The sequence below is a fragment of the Osmerus eperlanus genome, chromosome 10, assembly GCF_963692335.1.
Source record: "Osmerus eperlanus chromosome 10, fOsmEpe2.1, whole genome shotgun sequence".
In the NCBI taxonomy this organism is placed as follows: domain Eukaryota; kingdom Metazoa; phylum Chordata; class Actinopteri; order Osmeriformes; family Osmeridae; genus Osmerus; species Osmerus eperlanus.
Genome location: NC_085027.1, coordinates 8,714,270 through 8,728,872, shown reverse-complemented (window position 1 = coordinate 8,728,872; position 14,603 = coordinate 8,714,270). Strand labels below are relative to the sequence as shown.

The 14,603-nt window shown below is 46.9% G+C and overlaps 2 protein-coding genes across 6 annotated transcripts; both read left to right on the top strand.

Moving 5' to 3' along the window:
• Positions 1 to 761: 761 nt before the first annotated feature.
• vrk3 (VRK serine/threonine kinase 3) lies at positions 762 to 4,517 on the top strand. Of its 5 annotated transcripts, none has more exons than XM_062471612.1 (15): positions 762 to 856; positions 1,170 to 1,381; positions 1,517 to 1,657; positions 1,866 to 1,985; positions 2,079 to 2,219; positions 2,371 to 2,426; positions 2,535 to 2,601; positions 2,685 to 2,769; positions 2,862 to 2,964; positions 3,294 to 3,386; positions 3,477 to 3,609; positions 3,698 to 3,818; positions 3,921 to 3,979; positions 4,066 to 4,226; positions 4,304 to 4,517. In XM_062471612.1, the coding sequence occupies exons 2-15, from the start codon at positions 1,171 to 1,173 to the stop codon at positions 4,355 to 4,357; spliced, it is 1,545 nt and encodes a 514-aa protein (XP_062327596.1). In that variant the 5' UTR covers positions 762 to 856; position 1,170; the 3' UTR covers positions 4,358 to 4,517. The 5 variants fall into 5 exon arrangements, with proteins under 5 accessions (XP_062327596.1, XP_062327595.1, XP_062327594.1 ...); XM_062471611.1 differs by having other exon boundaries at positions 774 to 844; XM_062471610.1 differs by lacking the exon at positions 762 to 856 and adding an exon at positions 863 to 1,015 and having other exon boundaries at positions 1,170 to 1,366.
• A 3,567-nt stretch (positions 4,518 to 8,084) lies between these two features.
• LOC134028313 (rho family-interacting cell polarization regulator 1-like) lies at positions 8,085 to 14,587 on the top strand (the record flags this gene model as incomplete). The annotated part of the gene is made up of 16 exons (XM_062471794.1): positions 8,085 to 8,154; positions 8,348 to 8,480; positions 8,790 to 8,868; positions 9,098 to 9,121; positions 9,248 to 9,301; positions 9,539 to 9,688; positions 9,790 to 9,853; positions 9,976 to 10,019; positions 10,091 to 10,216; positions 10,380 to 10,528; positions 10,684 to 10,792; positions 11,808 to 12,491; positions 12,574 to 12,728; positions 13,090 to 13,201; positions 13,295 to 13,574; positions 13,661 to 14,587. Coding segments are annotated over 16 exons (2,313 nt in total), but the record flags the coding sequence as incomplete, so codon positions are not given.
• Between the last annotated feature and the right edge of the window lie 16 nt (positions 14,588 to 14,603).

Below are 14,603 nucleotides of genomic sequence, written 5' to 3'. Positions count from 1 at the left end.
ACATGCATCAATAGGGATACAACATAAAAAATGGAAGTTGAACAATTCCATCATTATACCAGAGATCCAAGTCATTACTCCGCACATTAGCACATTATACACTTCAAAAGATCTGTTGTTACATGTGCATAACTCCATACATGTCGGGGCTCGGGAGTGATCAGAGCCTGTTCCATGAAGCAAAATTATAATCTTGCTTTATGGAACAGGCCCCGGGTGTTTGTTTAACAAGTTATGGAATGTAGTCAACATTTGAACCTGCTTTGTGTATGGAGGAAGGTTTTGTTGCAAATGTTAATTGTTTGATTTCCTTAAGTGTCCTACCTGAGCACTTGATAATGAAACATAAATCGAGGAGAAAAACTAGAATCCAACATATCCCCATGATCTCAAACTGATGTGGTCCAGAATGCTGCTGAGGGTTCTGTTATGCTGTTGGTTTCACTGCTCGTGGGTCTGTGGATAGTACAATACATGACTTCTGTGGTTTAGAAGATGAGTATGAGAACAAATAAAATGCAAACACACAGTAAGATAAAAATGCAAATACAGACAATAAAAAATCCAAATAAATATGTTTTACCATATGAGTAAATATGTGTACCATCTATTTCTGTGTGAGAAGACTATGAGAAGAAAAGTATTACGAAACATGTTCATTAATAGTTCATTAAATGTGACCTGTCATGTATGTCTGACATCCCTCAACTCCAAACTATTAATGCGTTGGCGTGTTACGTTAAGTTTCAGCCTTTTGGCTCCCCTTAGAAAATGTTTTTGTCACGTGACTAAATCTCATTTTGTCCTGGGGTTCAGAAACTTTCCTTTATTCCGACATCTTCAGGTCTGCTTTCCGGTAGAAATATTATAAAATTCTGAAGAACTTATGTCTCCATGACCTTGTTGCCTTAAACTGAATAGAAGACTGCAATTGAACTAGCAAAGTAGTAACTAGCTCGCTTATTCATGCCATGGTAGAGCAAATGTTAGCTAGCTGTCTTTCTCAGATTTATCAGTACGGAGATACCAATATTACCTATATTGAAACTAGCTTTAGCCCATAGCCTTTAATTCCACTTGGAAATAACCTTTAGTTGCTAACTATCCTTCCATAGAGGCACTGGACTTGAAATTCGATTGAATAACCTCAATGTTTTTTTTGTTTGTAGAATGCTCCTTCATTTCTGTCCTCAGTGTGGCTCTAAGCTGCAGCCTGGCTTCAGATTCTGCCCTTCGTGCGGGGAGAAGCTCCCAGCTCTTGTGGACCCCCCCGTGGAAGCTGCCACCTCTGGGGTTTCTCAAATCACCGTCAGCGGTTTCACGGCTACAGCCAGCATCAACCCACCTGCTACCTCAGAGCAATACTGTACGTTTGGAGAAGGTAGGGCTATTTGCTGCAGGCAGGAGGGGGTCACATTAAGATGGGTTCATTGGACTATTGGTTGATGGGTTCAGAGCGAGGTTACACAGGATCTGGGTTTTTGAGTGTTATCGTTTTTTTCTGGAATGTCCGCAGGTCTGGTTTACTCTGCTCCTAGCCCAGTGTCCACACGCCAAGCCCTACGTCGCACCCGTAAGTCCACTCCCCCAGGCCAAGTAGAAGATGCCGCCAGTGTTGTGGACACGCCCCCTCGCATAGCATCTCCCAGGCAAACAGGTAAAGGAAGAGGGATGTTCACCCATCTAATCCAGTGCTTCTAACCTAATAGCATTAACCTATGCTAGAGTGCTGGGCTTGGGTTAAAGCAGCACAGCAACCACACACTATATCCTCAACAGGATGACAACCAGCTTAAGCTGCCTTCTCTAACTGGCTTCTTAAGTTAATTCTAGTGAACAGAAAGTGTTGTGTGTCCTATTGACAGATCAGAGCCCCAAGCCTGTGTTGACCCTTAGGAAGCGTCGAGCGGTCACCCCGCCACTGAACCCCACCAGAGAGGATCCTCCAACTGTCTCCTCCCCCACGCTCAGGTCCCCTGCTGCTGGTGAGCCCAGCTACCACCAACCACCACATGGCTCAAAGCCCCACCTTACCCATACGTGTATGACCTGACGTGTGTGTGTGTGTGTGATCACAGTCAAGGGGAAAACTAAGAAGGCCAAGCGGACGTGTGTTGTGGAGCCTCTGCAGGAAGGGGAGGAACTGAGTGACACAACAGGCAGGAAGTGGCGGCTGGCGAAGCTGTTGGGTCAGAATGAGCCAGAGCTGATCTACGCAGGTCAGAGGTCAAATAGTACTAGTATTAGGAAAGTTCTGGTAATAGCAGGGGTTATGGTACTTGGAAGTTCAAGGGTCAGGGTGTTTGTGTACATGGGTTTGTAGATCTGCTGATGACTAGTCTCTTCTCCATGTGTTTTCCATGTCTCCAGTCCAGCAGACCGGGCCAGGGATCAACCGTGGTGACTGCAGACATGTCCTCAAACTGGTGAGTACAGAGCTGACTATAGAGTGCAGCCTAGGTCTGGTGAGTGCAAGGTGCAGCTTGGTCTGTGTGTGTCAGCATTGTTGCTTCACTTATGTCTTTACTACACAGGGGCCTAAAGATGGGAGGATCTTTAATGAGCAGAACTTCCTTCAGAGAGCTGCAAAACCCACATCTGGTGAGGCTCAGGACATGTGCTTTGAAGAGGTTAGGTCTGTTTTCCTGAGGTTACTTCACTAATGATGTTATGTCTCCCCCCAGTGGACAAATGGATGAAGCGCACTAAGATGGACTTCCTTGGGATTCCGTCCTGTGTGGGTTTTGGGCTACATGCAGAAATCTACAGGTGTGTGTATGAGTTTGTCTAATGTAGGGGACCTGTGTATATCCAAAGGGTCTGTATGCATGTGTGTTTGATTGTGCTGTGTTTCCTCGTAGGTTCCTGATTGTCCCCAGCATGGGCCAGACGCTCCAGGTTGTCCTGAAGGAACAGGGGGGGCTCCTGTCTGAGACAGCAGTGCTGCAGCTGGCCAGTAGAATAGTGAGTACTGGAGCCCTCTCATTGGAGAGGAGCTCTGAAAGGACACTTCAGCATGAGTGTGCCTGCCTGGTAGTGGAGACGAAGAAAGACGTTTTCACTTTGGATAGTCTGCTGTGGCTCTGGTTAGCATTAGCCCCTTGCTGTGGACAGCGTAGGACATTACAGCATAGCACCCATACACATACAGAGTCGAGTCAATTAACATAAATACTTGTCAGACCAAGTGGGCCGGCAGTGTTGAAACCAAGTGTCAATGAAAATGTTGGTGCTGACCTCTCTACTCTGGTATCAGAAGCCATGTTCTAACCCCGGTCTGCCTCGTCTGCCAGCTGGACGTGTTGGAGTTCATCCATGAGAACGAGTATGTCCACGGAGACGTTCAGGCAGAAAACATCTTCATCCAGCCAGGAGGACACACACAGGTTAGTGAGGTGGAGTATTAGAGGTATAGTACTGCAGGTATGTTTATTATCTGAAAGGATGATATGCTTGAGACGTGTTTGTGTGTTTAGGTGTATCTCGCAGGGTACGGCCATGCTTTCAGGTACTGTCCAGGTGGTCGACATGTGGAGTACCGGGAAGGCAGTAGAACACCACATGAGGGCGCCCTGGAGTTTATAAGCCTGGACTCCCACAAAGGAGCAGGTTAGTAGCTAAGCTAACACAATAACATACTCAGAGAGCAAACCCTTATTCTGAGTCTTTTTTGTAAAGTGTGTTATTCCATGTGAAGGCCCGTCCCGCCGCAGTGACCTCCAGGGTCTGGGCTACTGCATGCTGCACTGGCTCACCGGGGCGCTGCCCTGGAGCTCCCTCCTAAACACACCCTCCCGTGTGGCCACAGAGAAGCAGAGGTGACACATTATTAGTGATATGCTCAGTGGAACCTTCATTTATACAGGTTTATCATATTGACGCTGGGACCCTAACCCTCTGTGTGACCCTGGGGCCATTAGGTGGACAGAGGACATCCCAGGCCTGATCAGACACTGCTACGGAAAGAAGACTGCCTCTAGTCAGTTCACTATTCCAGCTCATAAAACTTGATGATTGTGCTTTTATTGTGAAGTCAGAATGTATACATGCTATATATGTGAACAGGATCTGTGGAGGCCTACCTGTCAGAGGTAATGGGTCTTCAGTATGTAGCCCAGCCAGACTACCAGGCTCTAAAGGGGGGGCTCACAGCAGCCCTGCAGCTGCATGGTGGGGGGATGCAGCAGCCTCTCCACTTACAGGTGAGAACAAAACACTGGATCACACTGTACTGTGATGTGACTGTGCCCACGGCCATAATGTTTTTGTGTGTGTTTGTTTTCTAGAAGAACGCCACCATAACAACCTGATACTTCTTAAGAAGACACACTATGGATTTTTTAGCATCTGTTTTTAACCATTAATGTGATTTTTGGAAATGTGTGTGGAAAGTAATGTTTTAATGCAATAGAGGGTGCTGTGTTGGCCCGAATGTTCCCAAAACACTGTTCTGTATCAATCAGCTTGGTTGCTTGAAATAATGGACATTTTATTCCATGCCATTAAAAAGGTTTTAATGAAAAGATGGTTTGTTTCTGTGGTTTTCTTGGGGAAACGGATTACGTTTGGGATGGATAGAGGCTCTGAACTGTTACTGATTACTTATAGAGGATCTTAACAGCAGTACTGATTCATTCTTAAGGCCCTGGTGGAGCATTTTCTACCTGCTAGTTGTCACTGAACCAGAAGTTTCAATACAATAAACACCCCTGGCCTGACGTATGCTGCTTGGGAGGGATGGAGCTGGCAGGTCCCCCCTACCTTCCAGAGGAGTGCCGAGGCCCAGCTGTGGGATCCTGGGAGGGTCACTGAGCTCCCCACCACACACCCCTCTCTCGTGGGCTGGGTCCCTCCCTGCCAGAGTGGTTTATGGGAGTAGACTTATTCATTAACACAAAACGTTGTGTGTGTGGTTTTACTGATTAGACAGACCCACACCTAGACTATCAGAACCACTGGATTTGAGTTAGATGAGTTGGAGTAGTGCAGCATTGTGTCCACTGGCAGCCCTGCATTTGGAAAGTTATTGTGTAGCTCTTTCTCCATTCAGTGGTGTACTGTATGTCCTTGTTCACTGGAGGTTCCCTCTCTTGCTTGTGATCTTTAAAAAGTTAGAATGAGATCACAGTTTGTGGTCTTGAAACAGGAGCACGTTGAAGCCGAGATTGCTTGAGAAGGATAGAAAACAGTGAAACAGTTCTATATTTAGAACTAAGAGGCCTCATGCTGGGTTGTCATGGAAACAGCACAGCAAAGAAACTTTGCCATCCTGCTTTATGCTCTGGGGGACGTATTAATCAGAATCATGATGAATAATTTAGTGGAGAGAACTATAACTGCTCACACATAGAGACCCCTCGCCAACACCACTCACAACACTTACATAACTCCCCCAATGCCGACGTGAGGCGGACAAGGGACTAACAATATGGCTCATCCATGTGTACATGTTCCAACATTATTACACAGTTTCACCCACCGCTCCACCCTCAAGCCAACCCCGAAGAGAGATTACTTTCTTGATTCTAGAGTTTAACACTGGAGTTATTAAGGGCCGCAAGGTACTCTTGTTTATATCCAGAACATAACATTGTGGATGGCTTCTGAGACGTCATCGATGTTTATGAAAAACGCCTGTTCACGTCCCCTCTTGCAAATAACGGGATAGATGCAACAGGAGACAATCTTTTTCCGTTTTAACCCGACTGGCACTCCCCTTTTCCCTTTTCTTGGGGAGGGTTTTTTGTCCATTGGCGTCGCGAGGAGAGGCAGCTGGAGCCGAGGAAGAGAAGGAGAAAGAGCGACAGTGTGACATTAGAAAAAAAGAGTTTGGAATCCGTGTCAAGATAAAAGAACATCGCCCAGGGTGAAATAGTATACTTTTTAATCTCTAAAGCGTCGGGACATTAGATTTGAGGTTTCGAGAAGAGTAGTGGCGAAGGAATCATCGGATTTTAGCCATGAAGCCCGCATAACGGTAAAAATCTTTTCCTTTTTAGTTGTTGGATAGGCTACGTTGTTTAACTACTTGAGTGATTGAATTATACAAGCATCAATGTCTGCTATGTAATCCATGACACCCAATGACTGCAACTAGTTAATCGTTTCTGTGTTGCTCTTTAATAGTTCACATCGTTTTTGGAGGCTACTTCAGAATGGCTATTTGTATCTAGTAGCCTATAGAAGAAGTCCCTTATATAAACTTTAAGGTATAGTTGTTTTTGTGTGCAATTGTGCCCCCCCTCCCCTGAGATTACAGTCTGTAGTCATGTAGACTACGGGAGGAGTGTTTTGAACCTAGTTTGGGCGCACTGTCATGCAGTGGTCTCCCATTCTATCCAACTAGGCCCACCAGTCTTTCCAGTCAATTTTAAAACGACCACACTCTTAAACATACATTTTAGAATGATAGAAGAGTCTGTTTGGTTTTGACAGTTAGTACAGTTTGTGCTGTTTGGGCCAGTCTCAGATTGAGTTGTTCTACGTAGTTGTCCGTCTTTGACTGCTGGCAAATCCCATAATCTCTAATCCAATATGCTTTCACAGATTCACACCAGTGGGTGTCTGTCAATCTGTTCTAAGGTTTTTCTTTACCAATGCCCTCTGCAGGAAAGTGCATTGAATGGGCTTTACAAGAAGACAGGAGAGACACAGAGGCAGTCTCAGGACCCTTCTTATCCAGATGAGATATTGCACATGATTTCATTTAATTAATACATATCATACATCTTGTCCGGTTGCCAAGATAGTTGCTTTTAGGCAAGAGATGTCCATAGCTATGATGTTTAATTTGATGGTTATGACATTATATTGGGAATCTGACACTATGAGTTGTGTGTGTACATGTCTGTGTATGTCCTGCTCCTCACGCGCTAGCCTGCTGAGTGTGTGGGAACTGCTCTACGGTAATGCTCACAATCTGCTCTTTGTGTTGTAGCGGCCTGCTGAGAGGATTAATATAGCTAATGATCCCATTAGCCACGCAGCACCTCAGGATGAAAGGGACAGGGTACATACACAATGTACACAGGGTACATGCACAGAATACACACATAGGGTACATACAGAGTCCAGGATACATAGGCTTACACAGGATACAGTTGGTCGACTTGCGTGCTAGCACCATAAACACAACTCTCACCCTATCATCATTTCACCTTGACGACCTCAGAATGATCTTCAGGGTCCTTCAGGATTACATCGTTAACTGGACGCCTGGACTATATGGTGACCAGTTTCCCAGCCTCTCAGCCACACAGTCTTTCAGGCTCCCAGCCTCATAGTTTGAAAGGACTGGTCTCCCTGCTGAGTTGTTATTTGGTCAGTGAAGCCTTCAACCCATACACAGAAGATGGGTAAAACCCTGTCTGGCCTGTGTTTTGGTTTAACCTCTGATCCAGGTCCTCATCTTATATTAGTAGGACCCTGGCCATGGAGAACACAGTGCTCCTGCATGGCCTCCTGGGTGGAGTCCTCCTTCAGGACGCTTTTCTGGTTGTGTTTGTCTCGCTGGATTCTCTGGCTTCGTTTTGAAAACACTGAAAACACACAGGCTTTATAAGGCATGGACAAGTCTGTATTGGGGAAAGAATTACCCTTTTACATGTGCACACATATGCATTCCCCACACACACACACATTTATACACACACACACACACACACACACGCACAGATGGTTTTATATTCCTGGACCAAACTCCACAGTAGAATTTCCTGTGTAGAGTCTGCCATGAGACTTCCTGCATTCATGGTTGGGGTGTGGGTGGGGTTTAGTGTGGAAGGCTGTGTTCATTTACTCTCGTCCGATTGTTGTGGCTTGCTCACACATTTGACTTGCTACTCTGATCACAACACATCAGCCTTACAAAGGTGGAGGGGTAGGCGCCACTGTCTTTGTCCTCAGTCTCAAGCAATTGTCTGCTCTCCCTCCATATCTCTTTGGTTAGGGCTCATCCAACTGTACTCTGATCTGAGAAGAGGGAAGTAAGCCGGGGAGTACAAGAGGGGGAGGAGCGTGGAGGAAGTGGAAGAGATGTGTCCCGTCTAATGACCTCCTCTTCTACTCTGGTTCTAGGAGGTTGAAATGTGTTGAACTACCTCTGCGCCCCCCCCCCCTCTCCCCCTAAGTCAAAGCCATTATTCAGCACTACAGGTGAGTACACACACATGTTCCTGTGAGATGTGACATCACCAGCCCTCCTCCTCCTCTTCCCTTTCTCACCAACAACTCACTGACCAGCCCTCATGCCGTGCTAGTGGACCAGGACACTCAGGTGCAGGGTGGAAAGTAGTGATTCTAGTGTAGTAGTGACTCATGGTGCTATGGGTTTCCCTCCTCTGTGCAGCACTCTATGGTCTGAGAAGACACGCCTCCACAGGAAGCAGGATGTTTACAGGGTCCACCAAGAACCCGCCTCCAAAATCACCTCAGCCTGAGAGGCTGGACGAGGTGTATGCAGCCTTACGGAGAGGCCTGCAGTAAGAACAAACACACACACACACAGGCACAAGCACACACACGCACACACACACACACACACAGTCACAAGCACACACAAACACACAGGCACAAGCACACACATAAACAAACACACAGGCACAATCACACACAAACACATGATACGCATACACACATACCCAGGCTCACATATACCCTCTCATGTTAAAACTGCAGCGTTCTCTTCAGTTCACTTCAGAGTTGTGGTTGAAGGGTCAGCTGTAGCAAAACCAACAGGAAATGTCCATCGTCATGAAAACAGGAAGTGATGTGTTGGTGCTCTGTTGCAGGTCTTACTTGCAGGTGCACCAGCTGGAACTGGACAGTCTAGGTCAGCAGATCAGAGAGAGCAAGCGGAACGGACGGCTGGTGAGAGCACACATCACACACACCCACATACACATCACACACCCCCACAAACACATCACACACCCCCACATACACATCATACACATCACATACATATCATACACCCCCACATACACATCATACACACACATATACATCTACACACCTCCACATTGTGAATGCATTTCAATGGGACACAACTTCCATGTGATGTTATCAGTTACCTTTCCTCTCCCCTCTATTCTTTCAGGGCTTCCTGTATGAGCTAGACAAGGTGAGTCTCACACCAAGGTCATGTCTGACTCTTAAAAATGAAAAACCTATTATTAAACATAATGAAGAACCCAGTTTTAAACATCATGCTGAACGCAGTATTAATAGTTCTGTGTTTGTGTTGCAGCAAGTTAAAGCCATAGAGAGATTCATGCGCCGCTTGGAGTTCCATCTCAGCAAGGTACGAAGTCATGTCCCCTCTACTCCTTCCAGTCTGACTCCTCCCATTCTGACAGCCCCAGTCTGACTCCTCCCATTCTGACAGCCCCAGTGTGACTCCTCCCATTCTGACAGCCCCGGTCTGACTCCTCCCATTCTCAAAGTCCCTGCCTGGCTCCTCCTAGTCTGGCAGTCCCAGTCTGGACACAGTATTGTCCATATGAACTGGTCAGTCCCAGTAATCGTTGCTGTGTTTCAGGTGGAGGAGCTGTACGATGCGTACTGTCTGCAGCGAAGGCTCCGTGACGGAGCCAGTAAGATGGTGGCTGCCTTCAACTCTGCCAGCAATAGCAAGGAGGCCCGCGAGAGTCTGAGTGAAGCTACTAGAGGCTACCGGGAGTACACTGAGGTGGGGGGACGTGGGGGGGGGGCGTGTACACTGAGGTAGGGGTGGGAAGAGAGATAAATTCATAAACTTTCTCATCTCTCACTCTCTCTTTCTATCTGCAGCACATGTGTTCTTTGGAGTGTGAGCTGGAAGGCCAGATGGGAGAATTTAATATCAAGATGAAGGGTAAGTCATCTGCTCCTAGTCCAGTCTGGAGGACTGGGATTGGAGTCCTTCAGTCTCTAACACAGGGTTATGGTTAGTCCCTGTGTTTCGATTCTGTGTGTAACTGTCCTCTTGTGTTGCAGGTTTGGCTGGTTTTGCACGTTTGTGTGCGGGAGACCAGTATGAGGTGAGAACACCACACACACACACACACACACAGCTTTCTCTTGCAAGTTTTAATGGTGTGCATCTTTACAGGTTCTGATGCGTTTTGGCCGCCAACGATGGCGTCTGCGGGGCCGTGTGGAAGTCGGCAGCCGACAGGTGTGGGACAGTGAGGAATATGTTTTCCTGCCCCTCGTCACGGAGATGTTGTCAATCAAGGTGAAAGCCCACTCTAAACAACCTAACACAGACAGCAGGCACTGCTGGGGCATCAAGAAACTGATATAGACACACACCAGACAACAACAGTGCCGGTAAGAATCTGTGCATCTCCTCCCATGTCAATCAGTCTGACTGTGATTGACCTGTTGTGGTTGTTAAGGTGACCGAGCTGAAGAGCTTAGCTAACCACGTGGTGGTGGGAAGCGTGTCCTGCGAGACCCTGGAGCTGTTCTGTCCTTTGCCGCAGACAGTTGCCGTGGATATCAACAACCTGGGAACAGTCAAGTTGAACTTGGAGGTCACCTGGAGGTAACTAACCTGTCCTCCTTCTATAATCCCTTTGTCCTGCTCGTCTCACTGTTCTCCCTCCATCATTCCTCGACTCTCTCTATACCCTCTTTGGTTGATAAAGCACAAACAGTTGATTTGAAGACTCTCTCTCTGTTTCTCTCTCACTCGCTCAGCCCTTTCGACAAAGATGACCAGACCTCCTCCGCTAGCACTGTCTCCAAGCGGTTCCTATCCAATCAGAGCCCTCCAGACACACCATCAATGCGGGAGCAGGTGTTTTATGTGAGTCATATGTCGGTAGATTATCCAATGCCTGCTCTGTTGCTGACCAATCTTGCCCGCCCCTCCTCCCCCCAGGTTTATTTTAGGGGGTTCCTACTGGCTTCAGAAGCAGTTGGATACTGAATCAAATGATCTGGTTGAACTGTTTGTTGTCGATTACTACTTCCCACTGTGATTGGTGTGATTTGACTGGCTTGTTCTGTTTCAGCTGCTCCCCGGCTGCTGTTTCTGTAGAGCTAGCAGTGATGTGTGTGACCGTGTGGGAAGAGGTGTGAGTGGAGCATTTAACGGTAGGAGAGATGTGTCCGGCGATCAGAGAGGTGTGTGTGAGGATGCATGTGAGAGGGTGAGTGGCAGTGTGAACAACAGTGTGTATGAGCATAGCTGTGGCCCGTGTAGCTGTTTGTTAGTGGTTGAGTAGTGGTCCAATTTCACCCTCCTCTTCCACAACGCGTTGAAGAGCTGTCCGCAGAGCAGGGCGGGGCAGCACTCTTCACTGATGGAAATGTTCCGTCGGAACAACTGGACTGACCGTCTCTCGCCACCTCTCTGTGACCTCACCAGAACCACCCTCAAATTCAGACACAAACAGTTGGTGTGTAGGAGTACAAGTGTGGCTGTCTGGTACAATAAACTGGTTTGGGTATTTATAGAGGGTTGTGTCTGTATTAGAGATGGGTTGTTGTGTCAGTAGGAGAGATGGAGTGCTGTTTAGTTTGTAGTTTTATGACGGTGAAGCTGGAGTCTAGTAAACAAGGTTTTGTCCTCCTTAGTTACAGACGCTGATGAAATGAATACCTCTAGCAGGAATAGCTCCTTCATTTCAGTCAGATGGTCTCATGTCCAAGCAGCGAAGCAGAATAAGATCCTTATACCTGTCACTTTAAATTTAGTTTTGATTCAATATTTACTGGATGTTTATTATTACAATTCCAAACACCTAGTTTCACATGCGCACTGCCCCCTTTCTTCCCTCCTCTTCCTGTCTCCATGGTTACCATGTTCTCCTCTGTAGTCATTGCTGAAGAGACAGGGAGAACTGGAGAACGGAACCGTCTGGTCCAACTCCTCAGAATCCTCGGACGACTCGTCCAGCCCCGCCATGGGTCATCAAGCCCACAGGATGATGGCTTCCCACACTCTTCAGACCACACCAACCATACAAATCTCCTTCACCCCTCGCCAATCAAGCTCCTCCAACCCTTCACTCTCCTCCAATAAGGAGGACGAGGAGTGTGACAGCGCGGAAGGGTCTGGAGAGGTGGACTCAGGGAAGTGGGCAGTGCCAAACGGAATTTTACAGTGTTCTCGGTCTCTCTGCAACATCAATGAGACTGGAAAACACTCTACGTTGACTGAAAGGGCATTAGCTCAAACATCTAGCTCATCCATAACCAGAGAAACAGCAGGCCAAACACATCCTGAGGCATCCTGTTTTGTCCAGAAGCCTGAAGCCTTGAACTTGTCTGAGTGTGGGGCCCTAGGTGATCTGGTCCCTGCCTCAGCAATACAGATTGCAATAGATGCTGCAGCTGGATTAGAGGCTGCAGCCAAAGTCGAAGTTGATGTTAAAGCTGGGACCAGCAACAGTGCAGTGACAGTGGAGCTAAGGGAAGGGCTATCTTCCAAAGAGGACCACCAATCAATTCAGTCACAAGAACTGGGAAAGGAATTAAGGCAACCAGAAGAGATCCTGACAGTAAGTGTGCTTGTGTGTGTGTTCTGTTGTTTACAGAGATAGTTCTGTATTCAGGATGTATTCACTGCTGTTTTCTCCTCAGGGTCGTTCTCACAGTCGCTCCTCCAGTTTCAGTCAGGAGGTTGAGACAGCCCTGGAAAGTTTTGACTTCCTCAACTGCTCTGACATGGATGATGATGAAGAGGAGGAAAGGGGCCAGGACCAGGAAGCAGAACAGAGAGAAGACTATTCTGAGAGGTCATTTTCCTTCTCATCCTTTCATCGCAAGACGTCACCCCCCTGTGCACAGTTTAGTTGGGGGTAGGGGATCATATAAATTCAGATAAAAGAATAGGTAATTAGGGCTTGTTTCTCTAGTGTGAACTTATACTGCCACCCAGTGTTGGGGAGGTGAAAAGGCATGTGTATGCAGACCAACAAATGTAAGAGTAAGTGTGAGTAACAAGGAATAAAGTAGTATGACGACTTCCTGAAATCCCCCTTTGTTTGTATCACATAATTATATATATTTCTGCTGCATTACAGCAGCATCACTGTTGTTCTGATAGTGTCATGCTGAGGCGTGTTAAATACCACTGTTTACCCCCCATCCACCTAGAAGGTCAGACTGTGATGGTGTGGAGGAGCTGGAGATCTTCATGGAGGCCCCTGAGGGATTTCGGAACTGTGACTGTTCACCTGTAGAGGATGACTGTAGTTCCCCAACACAGGTAACGACCATCGCCATGGAAGTGAGGTCATTGAGCTCTGACAGGCCTGCCTTTTAAGGTGACGATAACAGCTGTTTGGTACCTTCACTACAGGTAGACTACACAGAGCACCTGAAGGCCTCCATCCAGGAGGAGCAAAAGGAAGAAGATCAGAGGGAAGAGAAGGGTCACGAGGAGGAGGAGGAGGGGAAGGAGGTGAACCATAAGGACAGAGATGATGAAAAGGAGGTTGAGGAGGAGCTGGAGCAAGAGCCAGGGGAGGAATGTCAACAAAAGACTGGAGAGGTGGTGGAGGAGGAAGAGAAAGAGGAGAGGGCACAGGAAGAGGAGAAAATGCAGGAAGGAAATGAGGAGGAGCACCTGACAAAGCTTGGTGAGCGGGCTGGAGCACTACGCAGACAGTGAGAGGTTATAATCACTTACAACAAACGGTTAGCTAACATCTGTTTGTGCCCCTAGCAGGTGAGGAGGCGTCCTGTGAAGAAGAGACACAACCGTCTACTTCCACCCATCTTGCCACCACTGTCCTGCAACCATAGAGATTTCAGAGCCCATCCACCCACCCCCAAGCGGTTCACACCACTGGTCACATCCAGGTCATTCCACTACCAGCTCAGACAAGCGATATCTATCATGCAGCTGGAGATCGTGCTAAATCTGATACATGGCCTTTCATCCCCCACCTGCGGCTGACAATCCTGATCCAAAGTTAAAACATACACATGCGCACACACACACATGCATTTATGTACACAAACATTTACACACAAACCCAACAGTGGAACCAGACTTAAGTCTATCTACAGAAACTCTTCAGAAAGTGCCTGGACTGATGATATAGAAAGATTGTACAGTATATCATTAAATACATGAATGAAATGAACTTTTTAAGACAACCAGAGAGAATTGTGAGCTCTCAAGAGTTTTCATACAGTGTTTATTTTCGGATTGACTAACAGATTGTCCATCATAAGATAGCTATATACTGTTTCATATTACGAAATGTTGGCCTATGTCATGCTTCCTGTTCTCATATGTTCAGTTTTGATTATAAAACCATATTGATTAACTTGTTATGTATATCATTTCTATTAAAAACAAGACAAGAACATACTGGATAAAATAACCGAACACGAAGAGATAGAATAAGTGTAGTGTAGTCTACCATTCAGTAATAGAAACGATACAACGCGTTTGCTGCAAAAATTCACACAAGATGCAATGTGTATCTGTGGGGAATATGTAGCATAACATGATTGCACCTTGCACATTATTAACACACAATTTAAGGCTGACATGAGACCATGGCCGACAGCACTCACAGCAGACAACTTTTGTCACGGAACAACAGGAAGTGCGTGCGTGCGTGCGCTCGTATAGTTGGGAAGGGAGGTTCCAGTTT